A 25,892-nucleotide genomic window follows, 5' to 3' on the forward strand; every position below is an offset into this window, starting at 1 on the left:
ACTCCTCACACACCACACCCTAATCCTCACCCACCCACATCCTACTCCTCACACCCCCACCCTACTCCTTACCAGCCCCTACCCTACTCCTCACACACCCCCACCCTACTCCTTACCCACACACATTCTACTCCTTACCCACCTCTACCCTACTCCTCACCAACCAACATCCTAATCCTCCCCAACCAACATCCTACTCCTCACCAACCAACATCCCACTCCTCACCCACCCGCACCCTACTCCTTACCCACACACATCCTACTCCTTACCCACCCCTACCCTACTCCTCACCAACCAACATCCTACTCCCCCAACCCCCACCCTACTCCTCACCCACCCACACCCTACTCCTCACACACACTCCTCACACACACACACACACACCCTACTCCTCACACACACACACCCTACTCCTCACCCACCCACACCCTACTCCTCACCCACCCACACCCTACTCCTCACCCACACAGACCCTACTCCTCACACACACAGACCCTACTCCTCACCCACCCACACCCTACTCCTCACACACACACACCCTACTCCTCACACACACAGACCCTACTCCTCACCCACCCACATACTACTCCTCACACACACAGACCCTACTCCTCACACACACACTCCTCACACACACACTCCTCACACACACACAAACACCCTACTCCTCACACACCCACACCCTACTCCTCACCCACCAACACCCTACTCCTCACCCACCAACACCCTACTCACCTACCCACACACACCCTACTCCTCACCCACCAACACCCTACTCCTCACCCAAACACACCCTACTCCTCACACACACACACTACTCCTTACACACACACACCCTACTCCTCACCCACCCACTCCCTACTCCTCACACACACTCCTCACACACACACACACCCTACTCCTCACACACACACTACTCCTTACACACACACACCCTACTCCTCACCCACCCACTCCCTACTCCTCACACACACTCCTCACACACACACCTTACTCCTCACACACACACCTTACTCCTCACACACACACCCTACTCCTCACACACACACACCCTACTCCTCACACACACACACACACTCCTCACACACACACACACCCTACTCCTCACCCCATCCTACTCCTTCCCACCCACTCCCCAGTCCATCCCCACCCACACTCTACTTCTCCACCATCCACACCCTACTCACCCCCACCCACTCCCTGCTCCTCCCACACCCACACCCTACTCCTCATCCACCCACAACCTACTCCTCCCCTATCCACAACCTACTCCTCCCCACCCACTCCCTGCTTCTCCCCCACCCACACCCTACTCCTTATCCACCCACACCCTACTCCTCATCCACATACACCCTACTCCTCACACACCCACACCCTACTCCTCTACCCACAACGTTCCCCTCACCGACCTACTCCCAACCCAGTTTACCCCCCCCCCCCCCCCCCCATCCTACTCATCCCGACCCTGGAGCCCTTTCCTAACTTTCCCACACCAGACTTCACCTCGCCCCCCGACACAGGGGCAGCTGCACTATTTACTGAGGCAACACTTCACTCAACTCATTCTAAAAACTGCTCCACATGCTCAAAGGATAATGTCGGAACGGAACGGACATGCCCTCAAGTTTTCCAATTCCTCACAGACTGATTTATGAAAAATACAATTAAGGAGTCCCGCTGGCTGTTATCAACATGAATAAGTTTCTTTTGGGAGACCAGCTTGGTATAATCGATACAAGTGTAGAAGTTGTGTAGGGGGCAGTCAGTAGATGCCACTTCCTGATTCGCACCGGTCCACAGAAACCACCGGTGGTAACTTGCAGTACGTCATTCAGTCTGGCATATCAGCAGTGAATGTAGTATAACTCACATGAGTATCTAAGTCTACGGCACCAGGGCTGTTTTCATTGTACTTGCTGACTTCTCATTCGTTAATCCTTTGCAAGAAGTACATACCATGTCTCATAGTACCTGATAACCCTGTCTCACAATACCTGACAACCCTCTCTCACAGTACCTGACAACCCTGTATCACAGTACCTGACAACCCTGTCTCACATAGTACCTGACAACCCTGTCTCACAGTACCTGACAACCCTGTCTCACATAGTACCTGACAACCCTGTCTCACAGTACCTGACAATCCTGTCTCACAGTGCCTGACAACCCTGTCTCATAGTACCTGACAACCCTGTCTCATAGTACCTGACAACCCTGTCTCACATAGTACCTGACAACCCTGTCTTACAGTACCTGACAACCCTGTCTCATAGTACCTGACAACCCTGTCTCACATAGTACCTGACAACCCTGTCTCACATAGTACCTGACAACCCTGTCTCAGAGTACCTGACTACCCTGTCCAACAGTACCCGATAGCCTTGTCTTACAGTACACAAATAACCCTGTCTACAGTCCCCTATAACCCTGTCCTACAGTACCCAATAACCCTGTCTTACAGTACCCAATAACCCTGTCCTACAGTACCCAATAACCCTGTCCTACAGTACCCAATAACCCTGTCCTACAGTATCCAATAACCCTGTCTACAGTACCCAATAACCCTGTCTTACAGTACCTGACAACCCTGTCTACAGTACCCAATAACCCTGTCTTACAGTATCCAATAACCCTGTCTTACAGTACCCAATAACCCTGTCTTACAGTACCCAATAACGCTGTCCAACAGTACCTGACAACCCTGTCTCACAGTACCTGACAACCCTGTCTCACAGTACCTGACAATCCTGTCTCACATAGTACCTGACTACCCTGTCTCACAGTACCTGACAACCCTGTCTCACAGTACCTGACAATCCTGTCTCACAGTACCTGACAACCCTGTCTCACATAGTACCTGACTACCCTGTATCACTGTACCTGACTACCCTGTCTCACATAGTACATGACAACCCTGTCTCACAGTACCTGACAACCCTGTCTCATAGTACCTGACAACCCTGTCTCACATAGTACCTGACAACCCTGTCTCACATAGTACCTGACAACCCTGTCTCAGAGTACCTGACAACCCTGTCTCACATAGTACCTGACTACCCTGTATCACTGTACCTGACTACCCTGTCTCACATAGTACATGACAACCCTGTCTCACAGTACCTGACAACCCTGTCTCATAGTACCTGACAACCCTGTCTCACATAGTACCTGACAACCCTGTCTCACATAGTACCTGACAACCCTGTCTCAGAGTACCTGACAACCCTGTCTCACAGTACCTGACTACCCTGTCCAACAGTACCCGATAGCCTTGTCTTACAGTACACAAATAACCCTGTCTACAGTCCCCTATAACCCTGTCCTACAGTACCCAATAACCCTGTCTTACAGTACCCAATAACCCTGTCCTACAGTACCCAATAACCCTGTCCTACAGTACCCAATAACCCTGTCCTACAGTATCCAATAACCCTGTCTTACAGTACCCAATAGCCCTGTCCTACAGTACCCAATAACCCTGTCCTACAGTATCCAATAACCCTGTCTTACAGTACCCAATAACCCTGTCCTACAGTACCCAAAAACCCTGTCTACAGTACCCAATAACCCTGTTTAACAGTACCCAATAACCCTGTCTACAGTACCCAAAAACCCTGTCTACAGTACCCAATAACCCTGTCTCAGAGTACCTGACAACCCTGTCTTACAGTACCCAATAACCCTGTCTACAGTCCCCAATAACGCTGTCCTACAGTACCCAATAACCCTGTCTACAGTCCCCAATAACGCTGTCCTACAGTACCCAATAACCCTGTCTACAGTACCCAATAACCCTGCCCTACAGTACCTGACAACCCTGTCTTACAGTACCCCAAAACCCTGTCCTACAGTACCCAATAACCCTGTCTTACAGTATCCAATAACCCTGTCCTACAGTACCCAATAACCCTGTCTTACAGTACCCAATAACCCTGTCCTACGGTACCCAATAACCCTGTCCTACAGTACCCAATAACCCTGTCTACAGTACCCAAGAACCCTGCCCTACAGTATCCAATAACCCTGTCTTACAGTACCCAATAACCCTGTCCTACAGTACCCAATAACCCTGTCCTACAGTACCCAATAACCCTGTCCTACAGTATTCAATAACCCTGTCTTACAGTACCCAATAACCCTGTCCTACAGTATCCAATAACCCTGTCTTACAGTACCCAATAACCCTGTCCTACAGTACCCAATAACCCTGTCCTACAGTACCCGATAACCCTGTCCTACAGTACCCAATAACCCTGTCTACAGTACCCACTAACCCTGTCTACAGTACCCAATAACCCTCTCCTACAGTCCCCAATAACCCTGTCCTATAGTACCCAATAACCCTGTCTCAGAGTACCTGACAACCCTGTCTTACAGTACCCAATAACCCTGTCTACAGTCCCCAATAACGCTGTCCTACAGTACCCAATAACCCTGTCTACAGTCCCCAATAACGCTGTCCTACAGTACCCAATAACCCTGTCTACAGTACCCAATAACCCTGCCCTACAGTACCTGACAACCCTGTCTTACAGTACCCCAAAACCCTGTCCTACAGTACCCAATAACCCTGTCTTACAGTATCCAATAACCCTGTCCTACAGTACCCAATAACCCTGTCTTACAGTACCCAATAACCCTGTCCTACGGTACCCAATAACCCTGTCCTACAGTACCCAATAACCCTGTCTACAGTACCCAAGAACCCTGCCCTACAGTATCCAATAACCCTGTCTTACAGTACCCAATAACCCTGTCCTACAGTACCCAATAACCCTGTCCTACAGTACCCAATAACCCTGTCCTACAGTATTCAATAACCCTGTCTTACAGTACCCAATAACCCTGTCCTACAGTATCCAATAACCCTGTCTTACAGTACCCAATAACCCTGTCCTACAGTACCCAATAACCCTGTCCTACAGTACCCAATAACCCTGTCCTACAGTACCCAATAACCCTGTCTACAGTACCCACTAACCCTGTCTACAGTACCCAATAACCCTCTCCTACAGTCCCCAATAACCCTGTCCTATAGTACCCACTAACCCTGTCCTACAGTACCCAATAACCCTGTCTACAGTACCCAATAACCCTGTCCTACAGTACCCAATAACCCTGTCCTACAGTACCCACTAACCCTGTCCTACAGTACCCAATAACCCTGTCTTACAGTACCCAATAACCCTGTCCTACGGTACCCAATAACCCTGTCCTACAGTACCCAATAACCCTTCATATAAATAATGATGGTTCAACATACTGAGCCTGCAAACGATGTTCATTACCGACCTACGAAACCTTCATAACAGTTCCATACGAGACGATGAGCTATCAGCGAGCAGTGATATCAAAGAGAAGCAATAACGCGGCAGTTCCTCCCATCTTGATGGAATGTTGTCGTGTAGAGGACCATTGTAATCACACGTAATAAAAGCCTAGAAGTGAGATCCAGTAATTTTACCAAATCGCCTTGTTTTAACAAAGCAAAAGTCTGATTGAAAAGCAGCGCCATCTGCCGGTGCTAATGAAGCGTCTAAATTCAATTTACGCTGTCCGTGGTCCTCCCCTGGTTTCCGGCAGCACAAAGGGCAACAGTCGGCGGTGAACGGAGGACATCGGCTGAGGCTGCCCCACGCTGCGGACGTCGAACAATTGTGACGGACACCGTAATAACACGACCAGTTGTTTCCCAGTGCAAGACGTAATCAGCAGAACAGGAGAAGATTTCATAAGCAGAGAACAGTCGCAGTCTCCCGGCTCACTTGATTACTGTTTCTGGAGTGGATTTCTGCCACTTCAAAGCACATGAAACGCGATATCGGGCCCGACTTGCACGACAACCCCGTCGCCCGGATAGATGAGGGGAGAGATAGCCTGGACGTAATTACAACTTATCCAAAGTAGGAAAGTTTCTATTCCTAAAACACGAGTGGGAGAGGGCAGAGGCATCCCCGTGATTCGGCTCGGTCGTCGGTTAATCAAATACCCACGTTTGTTATACGTGAGCGAGTCTGCCTACTTGCATGAAAACGTCTCAGGAATCATGTCGTGGACATAAGGATGTAGAAATGAGAGTTGAGGTACGGCGTACTTACAGGGGTGATGCAGACGGGGCCGTGATGGCGTACTTAGAGGGGTGATGCAGACGGGGCCGTGATGACGTACTTACAGGGGTGATGCAGACGGGGCCGTGATGGCGTACTTACAGGGGTGATGCAGACGGGGCCCTGATGACGTACTTACAGGGGTGATGCAGACGGTGCCGTGATGGCGTACTTACAGGGGTGATGCAGACGGGGCCCTGATGGCGTACTTACAGGGGTGATGCAGACGGGGCCGTGATGGCGTACTTACAGGGGTGATGCAGACGGGGCCGTGATGACATACTTACAGGGGTGATGCAGACGGGGCCGTGATGGCGTACTTACAGGGGTGATGCAGACGGGGCCGTGATGACATACTTACAGGGGTCCTGCAGACGGGGCTGCGATGGCGTACTGAGATTCACGGAGTCACGGAGTTGATGTCACCGACAACCAAGTGTGAGAGCTATTAATGTTAGGGAGCGGTGATAATATACTTAGGGGGTCCTGCAGACGGGGCCGCGATGACGTACATAACTTTTTCCTGCAGACGGGGCCGCGATGACGTACAAAACTTTTTCCTGCAGACGGGGCCGCGATGACGTACAAAACTTTTTCCTGCAGACGGGGCCGCGATGACGTACATAAATGTTTCCCGCAAACGAGGCCGCCATGACCTACTGAAAGGGGTGCTTCAGATGAGGCCGCGATGACCTACTTAATTGGTTGCCTGAAGACAGAGCCGCGATGGGAGTGGTGATGACCTACATAAAGGGGTCCTGCAAACGGAGACCCGATTACGTACATAAATGTTTCCTCGGACGGGGCTGCGATGACTTACATAAATGTTTCCTGCAGAGAGACGTTCTTAAAGGGGTTTTGCAGACGGGGCTGCGATGACGACGTTGTAATAGTTGGCATGGCATCAACAGGTATTATGTGATTATTCTATATTTACATAGTTATTGGGGACAGAGTTAGTATTCCTTAAATATGCTCGGATATATTTATATTTGTTTGCTCCCATCAATATTCCACAGATCAATCTCATGAATGTTTGAACTGATAGTTCATAGCCTGTATCAGAGCTGTAGAGAGGTGCAGAGTGGGTGCTCGCTTGCCACTTCCCCGTCCCCCCTTCCCCGTCCCCCTCCCCCGTCCCCCTCCCCCTCTCTGGTCCTGCCTGCTGGATCTGTGCGCTGTTTGTGTGAGATTCACGGAGTCACGGAGCTGATGTCACCGACAACCGAGTCTGAGAGCTATTAATGTTGTAACGCTAGAAGTCGGCTCCAGTGAACAACATTTTGTATCCCCTAAATTGTCTTGAAGATGTGGGAAAAGCTTGCCTATCAGGAATTAACTAGCATCCCATGTAGACAAGCACTTGACAGCACTTACTGTATGAAATGATGGGTTTTACTTGAGGAAGCAGGAGACGTGCTGGAGCCTGGAGGGGAGTCGGACACTCATCCGGAGATACCGACTGTACCACGTGCCATTATAGAATAATGAATTGTATGTTTAAATATAAAAAATACAATTTGATTTTCGTCTGAATTTCGGAAGATTTCGTCTGAATTACTGATATAAGTAGATTTACATTTTAAATTAAGCCGACAATATTTGAGACATGTTTCTCAAAACATATCTCTGACTAAATGTCTGAAGCAAGTCAATATTTCTAGAATTTAACTTTAGAATCGTGATTCCAAGTTTGGATTTTCTTTAATCCTCACGTGTTCATATGTACAAAATCGAAAACAAATCCGTTGCAGAAATATTTCAGTGATACTGCATCCAGTGCCAACACAAAAAGCTTCCTGTTGCTATATGCACGCAGGCAGTGCTTACACAATAAGCCTACCTATTGCAGTGCCTACTGTATGAAGTGTCGACACAATAAGCAACATATTGCTATGCCTACCGTATGAAGTTCCTACACTATAACCTACCTGCTGCTAAGTCTACTGCATGAAGTGCCTACACAATACGCCTACCTATTGCTATGTCTACCACATGAAGTGCCCACATAATACCCTTTCTATTGCTATGCCTACTGTATGACGTGCCTACATAATATGCCTACCTATTGCTATGTCTACCACATGAAGTGCCCACATAATACCCTTTCTATTGCTATGCCTACTGTATGACGTGCCTACATAATATGCCTACCTATTGCTATGTCTACTGCATGAAGTTCCCACATAATACCCTTTCTATTGCTATGCCTACTGTATGACGTGCCTACATAATATGCCTACCTATTGCTATGTCTACTGCATGAAGTTCCCACATAATACCCTTTCTATTGCTATGCCTACTGTATGACGTGCCTAAATAATATGCCTACCTATTGCTATGTCTACTGCATGAAGTTCCCACATAATACCCTTTCTATTGCTATGCCTACTGTATGACGTGCCTACATAATATGCCTACCTATTGCTATGTCTACTGCATGAAGTTCCCACATAATACCCTTTCTATTGCTATGCCTACTGTATGACGTGCCTACATAATATGCCTACCTATTGCTATGTCTACTGCATGAAGTGCGCACATAATACCCTTCATATTGCTATGCCAACTGTATGACGTGCCTACATAATATGCCTACCTATTGCTATGCCTACTGTTTGAAATGCCTGCACAATAAGCCTACGGGTGACAAGGCGTGGCATGAGGCTATTGCAATACATAGCAACGACTAGAAGGCTTTACGTCGCTATGTGAAGCAGTCGTGCTGTCTTCGTGTGGTGAATAATGTATTTTAAATGTTTGAGGACGGTTTGGGATCGTTGCTGTTCTCCACAAAGATCCACACTCAAATGCTGAAAGATGCTGATGCTGACCTAGATACCTGCGGTATATAAAATAAAAAAATAAATATTGAAATTATTATTATTTATTTATTGTGTACAGATTAAAATATGCAATGCAGCAAAGAGGGTTTGGATCAGGCTGGTCAGGCTCATCATCAGCTCAGGGCCCTTCCTCCCTCTACACGCAGCCCAGACAGCGAATGGGACTTCTTCCAGGAAGTGCTGCCTAGTCAAACCCAACCAGCACTTTTCGGAGAATGTGAAGTCTCCGCAACACTGCAGCCTTCTGCATTACCCAGATTGTCAGAAGGGCAGTATTCCTGGTAGCAAACCCGGGTACTCTCCCGATGTCAGTCGATTGGGAGGTACCAAACCTAAGGCACCGAGAACAATGGGGAGTCGGACAACTTGGTACTTGGGATGCAAGCGTGACAATTCGAAAGCGAGGTCCGCATATTCGCTGTGTTTATCCTCAAGCTTGTAATTCACGGGTCGTGTCATGGATGGACCTCTGTGTGAAAACCACCAGCTTGGCGAAAACGGTAATAAAATGATCGAGCCACGTCATCATGTAGCTTCAGATACTGTGTCTGCGCCAAAGCAGGACATCCACTGACAATGTGTCTCATTACATTCATAGGATAATCTACATTTCATATTTACATTTTGATTCAGAATCATACATTGAGTGGGAAGTGACTGGTCCTGAGCAGCAAACAGAGAGCCTTCTGTTTCACTTTTCAGACCAGCCGACCTCATCCAAGCGAATGTCTCTGCAGGGTTGCTGATCTTCTCAACACACTGCACATAAACTCGATGCAGTGGTCGTTCAGATAGCCTCTCCTTATTATTATTAGTAGTAGTAGTAGTAGTAGTATTACTTCTACTACTTCTACCACCACTACACTACTACTACTACTACTACTACTACTTCTATTCATCATCATCATCATCATCATCATCATCATCATCATCATCATCATCATCATCACCATCACATCGTTATTATCATCATCATCTTCATCATCATCATTCAACGGCAGCAATATAATGTGACGTAGATATGTAGCACTGAGCACAGTCGAGTATGTAGAGCTGAACAGCCAATGCTCACGATATGTAAATACATCTTGCACATGGTAAAGAACAAGGCTGTTGTTTTTCTATTATGTGGATGTCATTGTAGCTCACTGCCTCCAGCCATTAGGCAGACACATCCATCATCCTCAGTAGGCATAGCACTGGTTTTAATAGCATTTCCAGGCCATTTGGCCGAGGTATTTAATAACACTATTTAGATAAAAATACACGCTTCCATCGCTGAAAGACAGAACACATTCGCGAACAAACTAACATGAATCTATGTGGTAATAAACTGATTACGTCTGTGGCGTTACAAATATTCTGTTTAATCGGTAAATACTCAAAAAGCATTATAAGAAGAGCTCATGATGCTTGGTGCTCAAGTAGCACATACACCCTCCAGCATCACATCCACTCTCCAGCACCACATCCACCCTCGAGCACCACATCCATCCTTCAGCACCACGTCCACTCTCCAGCACCACATCCATCCCCCAGCACCACATCCACTCTCCAGCATCACATCCACTCTCCAGCACCACATCCATCCCCCAGCACCACATCCACCCTCCAGCATCACATCCACTCTCCAGCACCACATCCACCCTCGAGCACCACATCCATCCTTCAGCACCACATCCACCCTCCAGCACCACATCCATCCTCCAGCACCACATCCTGCCTCCAGCATCACATCCACCCTCCAGCACCACATCCATCCTCCAGCACCACATCCATCCTCCAGCACCACATCCACCCTCCAGCACCACATCCATCCTCCAGCACCACATCCACCCTCCAGCACCACATCCATCCTCCAGCACCACATCGAACCTCCAGCACCACATCCATCCTCCAGCACCACATCCACTCTCCAGCACCACATCCATCCTCCAGCACCACATCCAACCTCCAGCATCACATCCACCCTACAGCACCACATCCACCCTCCAGCACCACATCCACCCTCCCACTCCAGCACCACATCCACCCTCCCACTCTAGCACCACATCAACCCTACAGCATCACATCCATCCTCCAGCACCACATCCATCCTCCAGCACCACATCCAGCACCACATACTGACAACGCAGTCCATGAACATGACCACGAGACTGTGTGATTCAGGCATCTAGTCTATATTGATTACCTGTTGATAGTGTATCAGTATTTCCCTAGTTCGAATGAAGGTACAGTGTACATTCTGGTAAAAACATTCAGTTGTTTCGTGAGATAGAGAGCCGGCGGATGTTCTGACTTGCAGACGCCACAAATGTGAAACCTTTGGGAAATCTTCTAGTTAGAAAAACCTACCAGAAGAAACTCTGCAACAATGATTGTGCTGAAAATCAATGAGTTCTAAACATTTTATCGAACATCTGCTTGAACAAACCCATAGTGTAGGGTCACGTATCGCATGTAGGAGTTAGGTAGGTAGCGAGTATATTTAGTACATATGTGACGAATAGTGGATAGCGGATCGTGAATAGTGGATAGTGTGGTGGTAGGTGTTGGTGTATGCAGGTGTAAATGAAAGCAGGTAAATCATTGTATTCAGGAGTACCTTGAATCCTGTTCAAATTGAAACATTAACGCAATATCAACAAAGGGTTTTACTTACATTGACATATCCCCAGTCGACGGTGACGGTGCGGGGGATAGAGCCGTCGTCCCACACCACGGCGTCCCCCGGGGGTGTACATACATCCCCCGCCCCTCCCATCCCGGGGGGTCCCACCAAGACGATGCACAGACACACAATCCACCTGGTGTTACTATCCATGATGAAACGATTCTATGACACAATCACACACCAGAATGTCTCTGGAAGTCCAGTTCACCAGACCATCCACTCCACGTGATCAGTTATATCTGGAGTACAAACCTACAAAGGGAGGACTCAACCCACGGGCAGGCTTGTTAGCCCAAGTCGTCCCAAGAGGACTTCAAAGACGAGATGTGTTTCACATGAACACTATCCAGGACACTCACAGGGCTCTCTCCAGAACTCTCACAGGGCTTTCTCAAGAACAACGCCCGCGAGGTACTCGTGGATCTCCTTCGGTACTTATCCTGCCGGCCGGAACAATCAGACACTCTACGACGCTGGAGTAACCGTCAACTGGTGTCCGTCTATAGACCTGTACTCACAACTAAACGCCACCATCCACAGCCGTTCATCAAGCGTGTGTTATTGATCTAGAGTACACGCTCCTCACACCTGGTAGAGCTCCGCCGCAGCGCATGTGACTGACAGGTCTTCACGTACATTGCGCAATGAGTTCATATCGATCTCTGATCACGTATGTAACGTACAGGACGGACATTCCCTCGTGCAATGTAGATACATGCACGTGCTGTCACGTCGCCAGAGTCGCCTCTACACCTACAAGTAAAAATTTCCCAAGTAGGTTGCCTGTTTCTTAAAGTCTAAACTCCACGCACCTCCATCAGATCTTCCTTGAGCTGCACATCACAGACGACGATCATTTAACATATTGAAAGTATTCCCTCGTGTTCGGTGGAAGATGACAATCGCTGGAGCCGAGAGCAACGAGATGAGGATGGTGGCCGCACTCTACATCAGCTCCTTGATATACTTGATGTTGCTGGAGAGTCATCACATAAAGTGGTCGTCCACAAGCCCGTCACTTTGTTACATCCCCCTAGTGAAGTGAACCGTTCAAAGAGCATTGTGTAGCAGGCAAAGCACCTTCTAGTGGCTTGGCTTCACAGATGTATGAAGTCAGGTTTAATACACCGCCGACCTGCCCAGCTAGCATTACAGTTACTTAACATGATTAAAGTCTGCTGTACGTTCAAGTGCTTACATACCAAATGAAATCAGCGATATGTGAAAGTGGTTAAAAGCCACACAAAGTCCGGATAAGTCTATAAGTGTCCAACACAAATTGTGTCTATCTTGTCCAACACAGCCACACGAGAACGACGTCTGCAAGTTGTACATGTGTGTGTGTGTGTATGTCTGTGTGTGTGTGTTTGGGTCTGTATTCAAGGAACGTTTTCTAAATGGGCTCTCGATCGAGTATGTTAATTTATATACATTACAGCTTTTTGGGGTTTTCTGTTTCTTTGTTTCTTTGTTTGTTGTTTAAGGCCGCGATTAGCACCGTTCCAACTATGTGAATGAATCGGAATCCAGGCATTCCAGTGACTGTGATTTTGACCATCGCTCTGCGCAGTTGGGATACGATTACATGCATCAACCAAATCAGCGATACTGATCTCCCGACCCTATCAGTCGCCTCTTACACAAGTATTGATCCCTGAATACCAATTCGAACTCGAATATTTTCGGGGTAAACATTGAAGCAGAAATACGACCTCTTTATTATTATTATCATTATTATTATTGTTCTTCTTCTTATTATTATTATTATTATTATGTTACCGATATTACCGATACAAATAAATAAATGCAGCAAAGAGGGTTTGGGTGACCCTGGCAGAGTCAGGCTGGTTTGGTTCATCCCGGCCGCATCCCAGACAGCAAATACTACAACTACTGCTTCTACTACTACTACTGCTGCTGCTGCTGCTACTACTACTAATGATAATAATAATTATCTTCATCCTCCTCATCGTCGTCGTCGTTATAATTATTATTATTATTATCATTATTATTATTAACAGATTAATATAAAAAAATGCCCCAAAGAGGGTTTGGGTGATCCTGGCACAGTCAGGCTGGTTAGGCTCATCATCAGCTCAGGGCCCTTGCCCCCTCTACACGCAGCCCAGACAGCGAATGGGGCTTCCCCCAGGAAGTGCCGCCTAGTTAAACCCACCCAGAACGTTTCGGAGAATGTGAAGACTCCCCAACACTGCAGTCTCATTGCATTCTCAGTCTCATTCATCTACATACATATTCACATTTTGATGCAAAATCACACATTGACGGTTTCGAGTTGGAATTTATTATTATTATTATTATTATTATTATTATTATTATTATTATTATTATTAACACCACACACCTGCTGTGCGCCCTGGCACATGTGAAGCACTCAGCGTGAAGAATGTGCACAATTAGAAGCCCCGCCCAGGTAATTGTTGCATACAATAAATAATATCAACTGATGGAATGAAGTATATGGACGTCTGACGTGCAGACACGATATTGATCCCCGTCGGCGTTGTCGCACCTGTTACAGCAGTATCGACTCGCCTTGTCTCCTATCACCGACAGCCGGCGCTTAACGTGAATAATTGGTAGAAATTTGCCCAGCCTAACATGGAATTGATTTTGATAGGAATTATGATCACGCTAATTTCCCAGTTATTATGTCTTGACGCATGACTGACGAAAAGCACTTCAGTTGTGTTTATATAAATATACTTATGAGTAACCATGATGTGGGTGTAGGACAGTGTTCGTGAGTGTAGGACAGTGTTGGTGAGTGTAGGACAGTGTTAATGTAGGACAGTGTTGGTGATGTAGGACAGTGTTAATGTAGGAAAGTGTTGGTGAGTGTAGGAAAGTGTTGATGAGTGTTGGAAAGTGTTGGTGAGTGTAGGAAAGTGTTGGTGAGTGTAGGACAGTGTTGGTTAGTGTATGACTGTGTTGGTGAGTGTAGGACAGTGTTGGTGAGTGTAGGAAAGTGTTGATGTGTGTAGGAGAGTGTTGGTGAGTGTTGGGCAGTGTTGATGAGTGTTGGGCAGTGTTCGTGATGTAGGACAGTGTTGATGAGTGTTGGGCAGTGTTGGTGAGTGTTGGACAGTGTTGGTGAGTGTTGGACAGTGTTGGTGAGTGTAGGACAGTGTTGGTGAGTGTAGGAGAGTGTTGGTGAGTGTTGGACAGTGTTGGTGAGTGTAGGAGAGTGTTGGTGAGTGTTGGACAGTGTTGGTGAGTGTAGGAAAGTGTTGGTAAGTGTGGGGCAGTGTTTGTGAGTGTAGGAAAGTGTTTGTGAGTGTAGGAAAGTTTTGGTGAGTGTAGGAAAGTGTTGTTGAGTGTAGGACAGTGTTGGTGAGTGTAGGACAGTGTTGGTGAGTGTTTGACAGAGTTGATGTATTACAGTGTTGGTGAGTGTAGGACAGTGTTGGTGAGTGTTTGACAGAGTTGATGTATTACAGTGTTGGTGAGTGTAGGACAGTGTTGGTGAGTGTTTGACAGAGTTGATGTATTACAGTGTTGGTGAGTGTTGGACAGTGTTGGTGAGTGTATGACAGAGTTGATGTATTACAGTGTTGGTGAGTGTAGGACAGTGTTGGTGAGTGTTTGACAGAGTTGATGTATTACAGTGTTGGTGAGTGTAGGACAGTGTTGGTGAGTGTTTGACAGAGTTGATGTATTACAGTGTTGGTGAGTGTAGGACAGTGTTGGTGAGTGTATGACAGAGTTGATGTATTACAGTGTTGGTGAGTGTAGGACAGTGTTGGTGAGTGTTTGACAGAGTTGATGTATTACAGTGTTGGTGAGTGTAGGACAGTGTTGGTGAGTGTATGACAGAGTTGATGTATTACAGTGTTGGTGAGTGTAGGACAGTGTTGGTGAGTGTTTGACAATGTTGATGTCGGAAGTGTTGTCCTTCATTTGGTTTTCCGCTACTTTAATATGTCAGGATGTCCTTCATCTTACGTTGTGTTGCTTTAATATGTCAGGATGTCCTTCATCTTACGTTGTGTTGCTTTAATATGTCAGGATGTCCTTCATCTTGCGTTGTGTTACTTTAATATGTCAGGATGTCCTTCATCTTACGTTGTGTTGCTTTAATATGTCAGGATGTCCTTCATCTTACGTTGTGTTGCTTTAATATGTCAGGATGTCCTTCATCTTGCGTTGTGTTACTTTAATATGTCAGGATGTCCTTCATCTTGCGTTGTGTTGCTTTAATATGTCAGGATGTCCTTCATCTTACGTTGTGTTGCTTTAATATGTCAGGATGTCCTTCATCTTACGTTGTGTTGCTTTAATATGTCAGGATGTCCTTCATCTTACGTTGTGTTGCTTTAATATGTCAGGATGTCCTTCATCTTACGTTGTGTTGCTTTAATATGTCAGGATGTCCTTCATCTTACGTTGTGTTGCTTTAATATGTCAGGATGTCCTTCATCTTACGTTGTGTTGCTTTAATATGTCAGGATGTCCTTCGAACAAGGCACTGACACGCCAGATTGTCCTTCATCTTGCGTTGTGTTACTTTAATATGTCAGGATGTCCTTCATCTTACGTTGTGTTGCTTTAATATGTCAGGATGTCCTTCATCTTACGTTGTGTTGCTTTAATATGTCAGGATGTCCTTCGAACAAGGCACTGACACGCCAGATTGTCCTTCATCTTGCGTTGTGTTACTTTAATATGTCAGGATGTCCTTCGAACAAGGCACTGACACGCCAGATTGTACTTCATCTTGCGTTGTGTTACTTTAATATGTCAGAATGTCCTTCGAACAAGGCACTGACACGCCAGATTGTCCTTCATCTTGCGTTGTGTTGCTTTAATATGTCAGGATGTCCTTCGAACAAGGCACTGACACGCCAGATTGTCCTTCATCTTGCGTTGTGTTGCTTTAATATGTCAGGATGTCCTTCGAACAAGGCACTGACACGCCAGATTGTCCTTCATCTTGCGTTGTGTTACTTTAATATGTCAGAATGTCCTCGATCAAGGCACTGACACGCCAGATTGTCCTTCATCTTGCGTTGTGTTACTTTAATATGTCAGGATGTCCTTCGAACAAGGCACTGACACGCCAGATTGTCCTTCATCTTGCGTTGTGTTGCTTTAATATGTCAGGATGTCCTTCATCTTGCGTTGTGTTGCTTTAATATGTCAGGATGTCCTTCGAACAAGGCACTGACACGCCAGATTGTCCTTCATCTTGCGTTGTGTTGCTTTAATATGTCAGGATGTCCTTCGAACAAGGCACTGACACGCCAGATTGTCCTTCATCTTGCGTTGTGTTGCTTTAATATGTCAGGATGTCCTTCGAACAAGGCACTGACACGCCAGATTGTCCTTCATCTTGCGTTGTGTTGCTTTAATATGTCAGAATGTCGTTCATGTGGTGTTCTGCTACTTTAATATGTAAGAATATGTAAGAATATCGAATGATGCGCTGACACGGCAATACGTCAGAATGTCCTTCAAATGATGTACTAGTTAATACACCAGTGATTTTTCATCCCTTTCTGATGGGCCATGAAAGAACGTATTCATTGACAAATCGATTCCTGAAAATACAAAATACGATTTAGCTATAATTGAAAATAAATGCATTGATTCAAGGAACATTTAAATTTAATTTAACGCCTTAGGTCAAAATTTAACAAATAATGGTATTTATTTTGTGGCGAGCACCAACACTTGCCCAGAAGGGTTTGCGTGGAGGCCAAGTGACAGCGAGAAGGTTTTCTCCTGGAAACAACTACAGCTCTCGGCGTGTAAAAAGGTACTTCTCATCTTTACTGCTGTAAATAGCTTCTCTATCAATCTGCGTCGACGCAAGGTATTTTCGATTTCACGTTTTGTGCGATTTCTCAATAACCGTCCTCACGGTTTATTAAGCAAATGTGCCTTAAGAGATCTAGGGATACGTGCCAATGTCCCCAAATTTACTTTTTGTGAAAGAAATTGGTCATAGTAAATTTGATTTCATGAATGACGAAACAAAGGGAAGTGGTCTGACGCATTTTAATAGAATTTCTCCGACCTCCATGACGTGAGGGCGGACCCAGTACGTGCAGTGTTCATATCAATTCTGGGAGATCGATTAAAAGAGAGCATTCCAAGTTGGTGCTAAGGGACAAGGTTTCAATTGCAATTACTCAATTCTTTCTGGGCCACGCTGACTCCAGAACCCGATGAAACTTCTGACACTCACTCACTGACTGCAGAACACGGGGAACTGACTGACTGACTGACTGAATGAAGGTCTTCACGCACATCTCCGCTGTGTCAAGTGTGCCACGTATATCGGGACGGTATGTCGGGACGGTCTATCGGAACGGTATATCGGGATCTCTACACAGTACGTTTATCATGGTATGTTACTGTCTATGTTAGCGTGTGTATGTCTGCCTGTTTAGTGTTCATAAACATGTTATATCTAAATAATTATATATTCATTTGGTAGATACTTTATACAAACTCGTGCTCATTAGTGCATGGATTGGAACACAATAACCTTTGAACTCGAGATGTTTTGAACACAAATAGTGCACGTGCCTCATGTCCTGCATGCCTTAGTCACAATCACGTGACACATCTGTTGTCTTCGAGCACATTTTTAATACAACATATGACCACTCACGTACACCGCCCTGCCGCGTACAGCGCCATTACTATGTCCTGGTGAGACTACATCCTACAGTCTAGCTGTATTTTTCTGTAGGGAGGAACTCCACCGCCTTATTCTCCCGGGTTTGTAGGGAGGAACTCCACCGCCTTATTCTCCCGGGTCTGTGCATCGATGAAACACCAACGCTTCCCGACCTCCAAGGCAGTAGTTGTTATCGACTTACTCTACTAACTCAACCTTATAGATAAGATTTCATATTTGTGTTAATATATCGAGGGCTGAATAAACTAGTTAAGTGTTAGACAGCCTTTCCATCTCGCTCTCGCCCAACCCCGTCAATATCTCGTGAACCTATTTCCTACCAAAATACACAGTCCAACCTATAGGAGGTCTGTCATTTCGGAAGCCTCGATTACTTTGCTGTCCAATCCACTTTCTTTATTGGTATTCCTTAATCTCGGATCGCCAAGGGACCTATTTTGTGGTATCAGCTAACGACCTGTCACACACTGATGGCGGCGGAGGAAGTGGTGAAGTGTAGCGCAGTGATACATCAACTCCCATGGTGCTCCGGTGTCAAGCTTCTGTTTAGGGTGACCCTTCTGTGAACACACATCTCAAGAAAGACGTTCCGTTAATGGTTCTATCGCTTGATTTATCTATCACTCGTGCTTCGTTAGTTCAACCAAAACCAATCACAGCAATGAAGGGGATTTTGACTGGCGCCTTTGGTCGCCTTCCGCGATGAAGTTACTACACCAGCTTGATTGTCCCTCTTCAGATGAAGATAAATCAGGGACTGAAGACATTGAGACGGGGACAAGTCGACTGTAGGCCAAATCGAACTGGAGCTACTCATACACTGACGCAAGCCGTACGTGACGTGTCTGTAGAGGTCACACGGAGTTTTAGAATAATACTTAATACTCCAACACAGTAGCAGAATATCCATCCCGTGTAGGAAACAAGACACGGCTTCCATACTGTCATCGTGAACACTTCCCATCCTGGTGACACGGCTTCCATACTGGCATCGTGAACACTTCCCATCCTGGTGACGCGGCTTCTATACTGGCATCGTGAACACTTCCCATCCTGGTGACACGGCTTCTATACTGGCATGATATGAGCATTTGGAGACGAATCAACAATTGTCTACACGAAGAAAGTATGACAGTCAGAGAGATAGGCAAGGTTGATACAGTTTTGGTGTCTCAGATATATAATGGTTTTATTCACGAAATCGAAATGTTAAACATTCTCTCAAAATACTAAAGTGAAAACAAGGTTTAAAAGGACGTGAATTTGTTCAATAACATCGTAGGCGTATCTGAGACAGCATCGCACAATGTTGTGTGAAGTTGACATGTGCAAATATGACTGCACAGATGATCCCACAATATGACAACCACTGAAGTAACCACTGCACCATGTTGGGTGAAGGTGACAGGTGATCCCACAATATGACAACCACTGAAGTAACCACTGCAACATGCTGGGTGAAGGTGACAGGTGATATCACAATATGACAACCACTGAAGTAACCACTGCACCGTGTTGGGTGAAGGTGACAGATGATCCCACAATATGACAACCACTGAAGTAACCACTGCACCGTGTTTGGGTGAAGGTGACAGGTGATCCCACAATATGACAACCACTGAAGTAACCACTGCACCGTGTTGGGTGAAGGTGACAGGTCATCACACAATATGACAACCACTGAAGTAACCACTGCACCGTGTTGGGTGAAGGTGACAGGTGATCCCACAATATGACAACAACTGAAGTAACCACTTCACCGTGTTGGGTGAAGGTGACAGGTCATCACACAATATGACAACCACTGAAGTAACCACTTCACCGTGTTGGGTGAAGGTGACAGGTCATCACACAATATGACAACCACTGAAGTAACCACTGCACCGTGTTGGGTGAAGGTGACAGGTCATCACACAATATGACAACAACTGAAGTAACCACTGCACCGTGTTGGGTGAAGGTGACAGGTGATCCCACAATATGACAACAACTGAAGTAACCACTTCACCGTGTTGGGTGAAGGTGACAGGTCATCACACAATATGACAACCACTGAAGTAACCACTTCACCGTGTTGGGTGAAGGTGACAGGTCATCACACAATATGACAACCACTGAAGTAACCACTTCACCGTGTTGGGTGAAGGTGACAGGTCATCACACAATATGACAACAACTGAAGTAACCACTTCACCGTGTTGGGTGAAGGTGACAGGTCATCACACAATATGACAACCACCGAAGTAACCACTGCACCGTGTTGGGTGAAGGTGACAGGTCATCACACAATATGACAACCACTGAAATGACCAGTGTAAAATGGTTGTTCGGCACGAGGTAGGTGCCTGCAGACTGTTGTGTTGACGAATGGAGGGTGTTTTTCTAGGACATATCGACTACGCCCATAACTCTATTTCCGGCATTCTACTCGTATATCTCAGAAATGTACTCATCGCCTAATGCACTAATCGTACAAATGATCAATGGAAAAGTGTAGTTGTATATTACTCAAATCGCGTTCACACTCAGTGGAATGTGTTTCAGCAGGCAATCGAGATGGAATATTTTCTGGCTTTGATATTTCACATCCGCATAATACTTAGGCCAGGCGATTTGTTGTTCGTTCTCTGTATATGGAGAGGTAATACAAGTAGCAAACGAAGGATGAACGCATGATGGTATTCTCCAGTGAGTCTCTCTGATTTTCAACCATTGTTTTGTGTTGAACATATTATACGATGACAAAGCAGACACAATTTATTTAGTTCTTTTATACTGTAAAGGCGACGTTACAGTATTAAAGAAGTTATTATCCATAAATTGTGTCTACTTTGTCATCCGTCAACTTCTAAGTAATGCCTATCAAACAAGTCATATTATACGATGCTTCACACAACCCTTACCTGAACTGCAGCATCGCCTGGTGACGCTTGACGGCCAAAAGGGCGTTCTCAATTATGTTTGTTTCTCAACTCCCAGTTTTCTCTGGTTTTCCCAGAGGGGCGGTCAAAAAAAGAAAAATAAGTGAAAATATTTTTTTTATTGCAGAATACCTATTCCAAATGGTAAATCCAAACGGCGAACGTACACTCTCAAAGATGTGAGTGAGTGAGTGAGTGAGTATGTTTTTACGCCGCTTTAAGCAATATTCCAGCAATATCACGGCGGGGGACACCAGAAATGAGCTTCACACATTGTACCCATGTCGGGAATCGAACCCGGGTCTTCGGCGTGACGAGCAAACGCTTTAACCTCTAGGCTACCCGACCGCCCCCTCAAAGATGTGACGATCTAGACCAAATAGTTGACAATTTAAACATATGTCTGATCTTCTATCAAGAGTAACTTAAACTCGTTAACCGGAAATTAAGGGCATTGTGGGAAAGGATCTCAGAGGAAAGGACGTGTGGACAAAACAGAAACCAGCCACATGAAGCCATAGTGCAGCTAAACACAGTCTTACCATTCACCTATTTCAAGTGAATCAGTTCTAAAAACACTTTAACATTAAACAAATATGCATCCTCGTACATGCAGTCTCGGTCAACATGGAACACGATACTATCTTTTACATTTACTGAGGGAAATACTTTCCACAGAGGCTAGCCTAGATAGTTTCTCAGATAGGTTATTTCTTTACTAAATTAGAATGACAGACGGGCCTGATCTAGTGAAGTTGAAATTGTACCCCCAAAAAATTCAAAACATCCTTTCCTAAGGGAAGCCGCGTTCATCCTTTAAAAGCATTTATAATATTAAATATTACAATATTTACATGGATGTAATGTCACATGCTGGGTTTTTTCAATTTTCACAACTCAAGGAAAAAATGGCCAATACATTTAACGTGCTAAAAACTACATATCACAAAGGTCTCGCCAATTCTAGAACTATTTAATATCATATGCATTGATGAAACGGAGGTTTCTGGAAATATTTTTGAATCAGAATGTCTTGTGTCTTCGTGAAATAGTTAGCTTCAACATCCAGAGACTCTTAAAGAAACATGCCTACATTGATGTAGTTTTCAAGAGAAGTCACACCATTCAGAACACAATTAAAGCCACAGGGAAACACCATCTAGCCACGAGGTAGAGTGAGTGAGTAGTTGGGTCAAAGCCCTCACCACTAACCTCAAAGACTTCAAAAAGACTCCAACCATCAAAAGACTCCAACCGTCAATCAACCGTAACCAAGGATATTACATTCCACCGGCGTATCATCAACTCATCAAAGACCCCAATCAGTCATTATTCTTTTGTTCATATTACAGGCTTCACTGGCCAATATGTTTTACCCTTTTGTGTACATAACAGGCTTCTCCACTCCAGTGTAACTACATCTGATATCTACTCTACTTTATAAACACTTCCTCCTACCTGTATATATACTTGTCAGACATACTCTGTACATCACTTGCTTGGTAACGGTTTTAGAACCTACACCGGAAAGTTGCTCCTAATTGTAATTAAGAAGTTGTTCATCCATATATCTTATCCTTACTTACTCTATCCTTACTTACTTCTAAATGCCTCTCAAAGAAGGAACAGATTTATTTGCTTCGCCATAACGTCATGTACCACCTCATCAATGACACCACACACACTGCCCACGTCTTCTGACAAGTTGTCAAGGTCGTGTCGGCTACCAAGGCTCCCCGCATGTGTGTACCATACAGTGACACTCGCCTCTCACCATGGTCATCCAATGTTGCTCTTCTGCCGAAGTTTCGTAAAATCCTAACCTGGCCTTCGCGCGTTCACAAAGAAAACAGAACCGATGCCATGAATGTGCATGCCAGATACATGTTGAATCACCATGACCAGTTAAACAGGCTTGTTATGCAACGCGTAGAAAATAATGTCCCCGTTGTCTTGCTTGTCTGATAATTTAGACGTGTTACGTAGTTTACCAATAAGACGAACACAAACTCAAATAACCACTAGACTTCCCCAGATGTGTACACACAGCCGGAATGGCATCAGCATTTAACCCGGCCAATGCCTTCACATAGTGGATGTTATGACTGAGTGAGTATGGTTTTACGCCGCTTTTAGCAATATTCCAGCAATATCACGGCGGGGGACACCAGTAATAGGCGACACATTCTACTCATGTCGGGAATCAAACCGGTCTTCTTCGTGACGAGGGAACGCTTTAACCACCAGGCTGCTCCACCGCCCCGGCTGTTACGTAAGTCATGTGCAGCCTGTTACTTGCCGTGAGATGCCACATGATTGCATCTTGTGGTTTGTTTTGTTTGTTTGGCGCTTAACGCCGCACTCAGCAATAAATCCAGGTATATGACGTCGGTCTGTAAATAAACCAGTCTGGGCAAGACAGTCCAGTGATTGACATCATGAGCATCGATCTATGCAACTGGGATACGATGACAGGCGTCAACCAAATCAGCGAGCCTGACCACCCTCTCCAGTTCATCGCCTCTGTCGACCAGCATGGCCACCTCTTGACGGCAAGCATGGGTTGCTGAAGACATGGTCATGTGTGGTCATGTATAGTGACTTGACTGACGGCGTGTCAATGTACACCAATGTACACAATGTTGCTCATGATATCAACCACTGTCGTCACGAGACACATTACCTGTTTGCAATCGATTGTAAGGAAAGAGAGTGAAGCAAAAGTAGAAAATAAACTTTATTTAACTCAGATATCAAAAGTACAAATATAAAAACAGTTTATGTACAAGTACTTTTACATACATAAGTAGGATACTGACACGGCATGGAACCTGTGTCTAGGCAACAGCCCTAACAACCAGGAGTATTGGTTGTCAGGGTGATGGTGGTCAGTGTGAGGGAGTACGATATGTGTGACCTGTACACAGATCGGTCTATACAGAGGGCATGCACTTGAGGTAATCCTCGCATCGGTAACTGTGGGGGATAATCTTGAATGTTGACCAGTTGTCAACCTCCAGGAAATCCATGAGCAATGAACAGAGAGAGCTAGTCTTGGTGTCAGCCGTGGACCCGCAGTCCGCCAAACACATCCGGTTTCGATCCACAGACTTCCGGTCGTCCACACGGCGAGCATTGGTTCCGGTGTTCCAGCCCGCACAGGCAGCCTTCGTTCTGGCAACATGCGCAGTCGGTCCGCGAGGGGTCGAAGGCGCACTGACACCCGGTGAGTGACAGGGTCCACCCGTCCACCCCGTTCTCAGGGGACGTCTGACCTGCAACACAATCAATACAGTATTATATGACGTACTACACAAACAATACAGTATTATATGAGTTACTACACAAACAATACAGTATTATATGACGTACGGCACAAACAATACAGTATTGCGTGACGTACTACACAAACAATACAGTATTATATTACGTACTACACAAACAATGCAGTTCTATATGAGGAACTGTGCAGAGTTGCGTCCCTTGGGCACGCCAGAAACCTATGATTGTGGGTTCGAATCCCGGTTCGCCCCGATTATGTTTCTAGGTTTGTCAGCACCATAGCCGTGCTCGTGGGTTTCACCGAAGTGGTAAACGTCTGAGACCTGCATCACTTCGGGCTTTCCTCCCACATTAAGCTGACACGTTCGCGATATAACTGGAATACTGTTAAAAGCGGCGTTAAACCCAACTCACTCACTCACTCACTATATGAGGTACTACACAAACAATAACGTTTTACACGGCGTACTACACAATCAATGCAGTTCTATGTGAGGTACTACACAAACAATAAAGCATTATATGACGTACTACACAAACAATACAGTATTATATGAAGTACTACTCAAACAATACAGTATGACATGACGTACTACACAAATAAGAGTGTGACGTACTACACACACACACGCACACATTGCATCACATTTTCATGGCTGTAAAACAAACATTCTCTCACTTCAGATCACATGACTCCTTGTATGTTTCAGTATACAGACTTGATCGTAATGGTATTCGCACTAGCTTGACATGTCGAAGGCCTGACTTTGATTCCCGCAAGGGAACAATGTGACAATAGTGTATGATGCCCATTTCTGGTATCCCTCGGCATGCTGTTGCTCTAATATCGCTACACACGTACACACGTACACACCTACACACGTACACACGTACACACTTACACACATACACACCTACACACCTTCACACCTACACACCTTCACACCTACACACCTACACACCTTCACACCTACACACTTACACACTTTCACACTTGTGACACTATTGGTCGTTAGACTAGGGACAGTGAGTGTGAGAGGTAATGTAACGACTATGTCCCAAGCCGCCATCTGTGTTCAGGGACAACTCACGTGTGCCGCACAGACGGGCTTCCTGACTGCACAGGGCGCACTGGTTGGGGTTCGGATCCGGGCACTGACAGGCACCAGCCTCACAACACGCGCAGTCGGTCCTGTTCTTGTCGAAAAAGCATGGACAGCCAGTCTGGTTGCTGGAAACGAAATAGAGAAATAAAGCACGCGTCAGACACCTAGCCATTTGCTTCAAATTGTATCCTGTATTTATTTCTGAAGTAAAATATTTGGCTTGTTTACAAGCTGTCACACTCCAGAAATGACAGAAATCAGAAACAATTGTTACTATCCATGTCA

General features: G+C 45.7%; 2 protein-coding genes across 2 annotated transcripts in view; both read right to left on the reverse strand.

The window, feature by feature from the left end:
- Nucleotides 1–12,453, reverse strand: part of LOC139447483 (delta and Notch-like epidermal growth factor-related receptor) — a 133,321-nt gene extending 120,868 nt beyond the window's left edge. Inside the window, exon 1 of the mRNA XM_071228879.1 lies at nt 11,617–12,453. Coding sequence (XP_071084980.1) covers nt 11,617–11,778 — 162 coding nt within the window. The 5' untranslated portion in view covers nt 11,779–12,453. The remainder of the gene's footprint in view (nt 1–11,616) is intronic.
- An 11,826-nt stretch (nt 12,454–24,279) lies between these two features.
- Nucleotides 24,280–25,892, reverse strand: part of LOC139447481 (von Willebrand factor D and EGF domain-containing protein-like) — a 58,183-nt gene continuing 56,570 nt past the window's right edge. Inside the window, exons 25-26 of the mRNA XM_071228877.1 lie at nt 25,593–25,732; nt 24,280–24,494 (exon numbers count right to left, since the gene is read on the reverse strand). Coding sequence (XP_071084978.1) covers nt 24,280–24,494; nt 25,593–25,732 — 355 coding nt within the window. The remainder of the gene's footprint in view (nt 24,495–25,592; nt 25,733–25,892) is intronic.

Source organism: Haliotis cracherodii, unplaced genomic scaffold, assembly GCF_022045235.1.
Source record: "Haliotis cracherodii isolate W230 unplaced genomic scaffold, xgHalCrac1.p SCAF_7, whole genome shotgun sequence".
Classification (NCBI taxonomy): Eukaryota; Metazoa; Mollusca; class Gastropoda; order Lepetellida; family Haliotidae; genus Haliotis; species Haliotis cracherodii.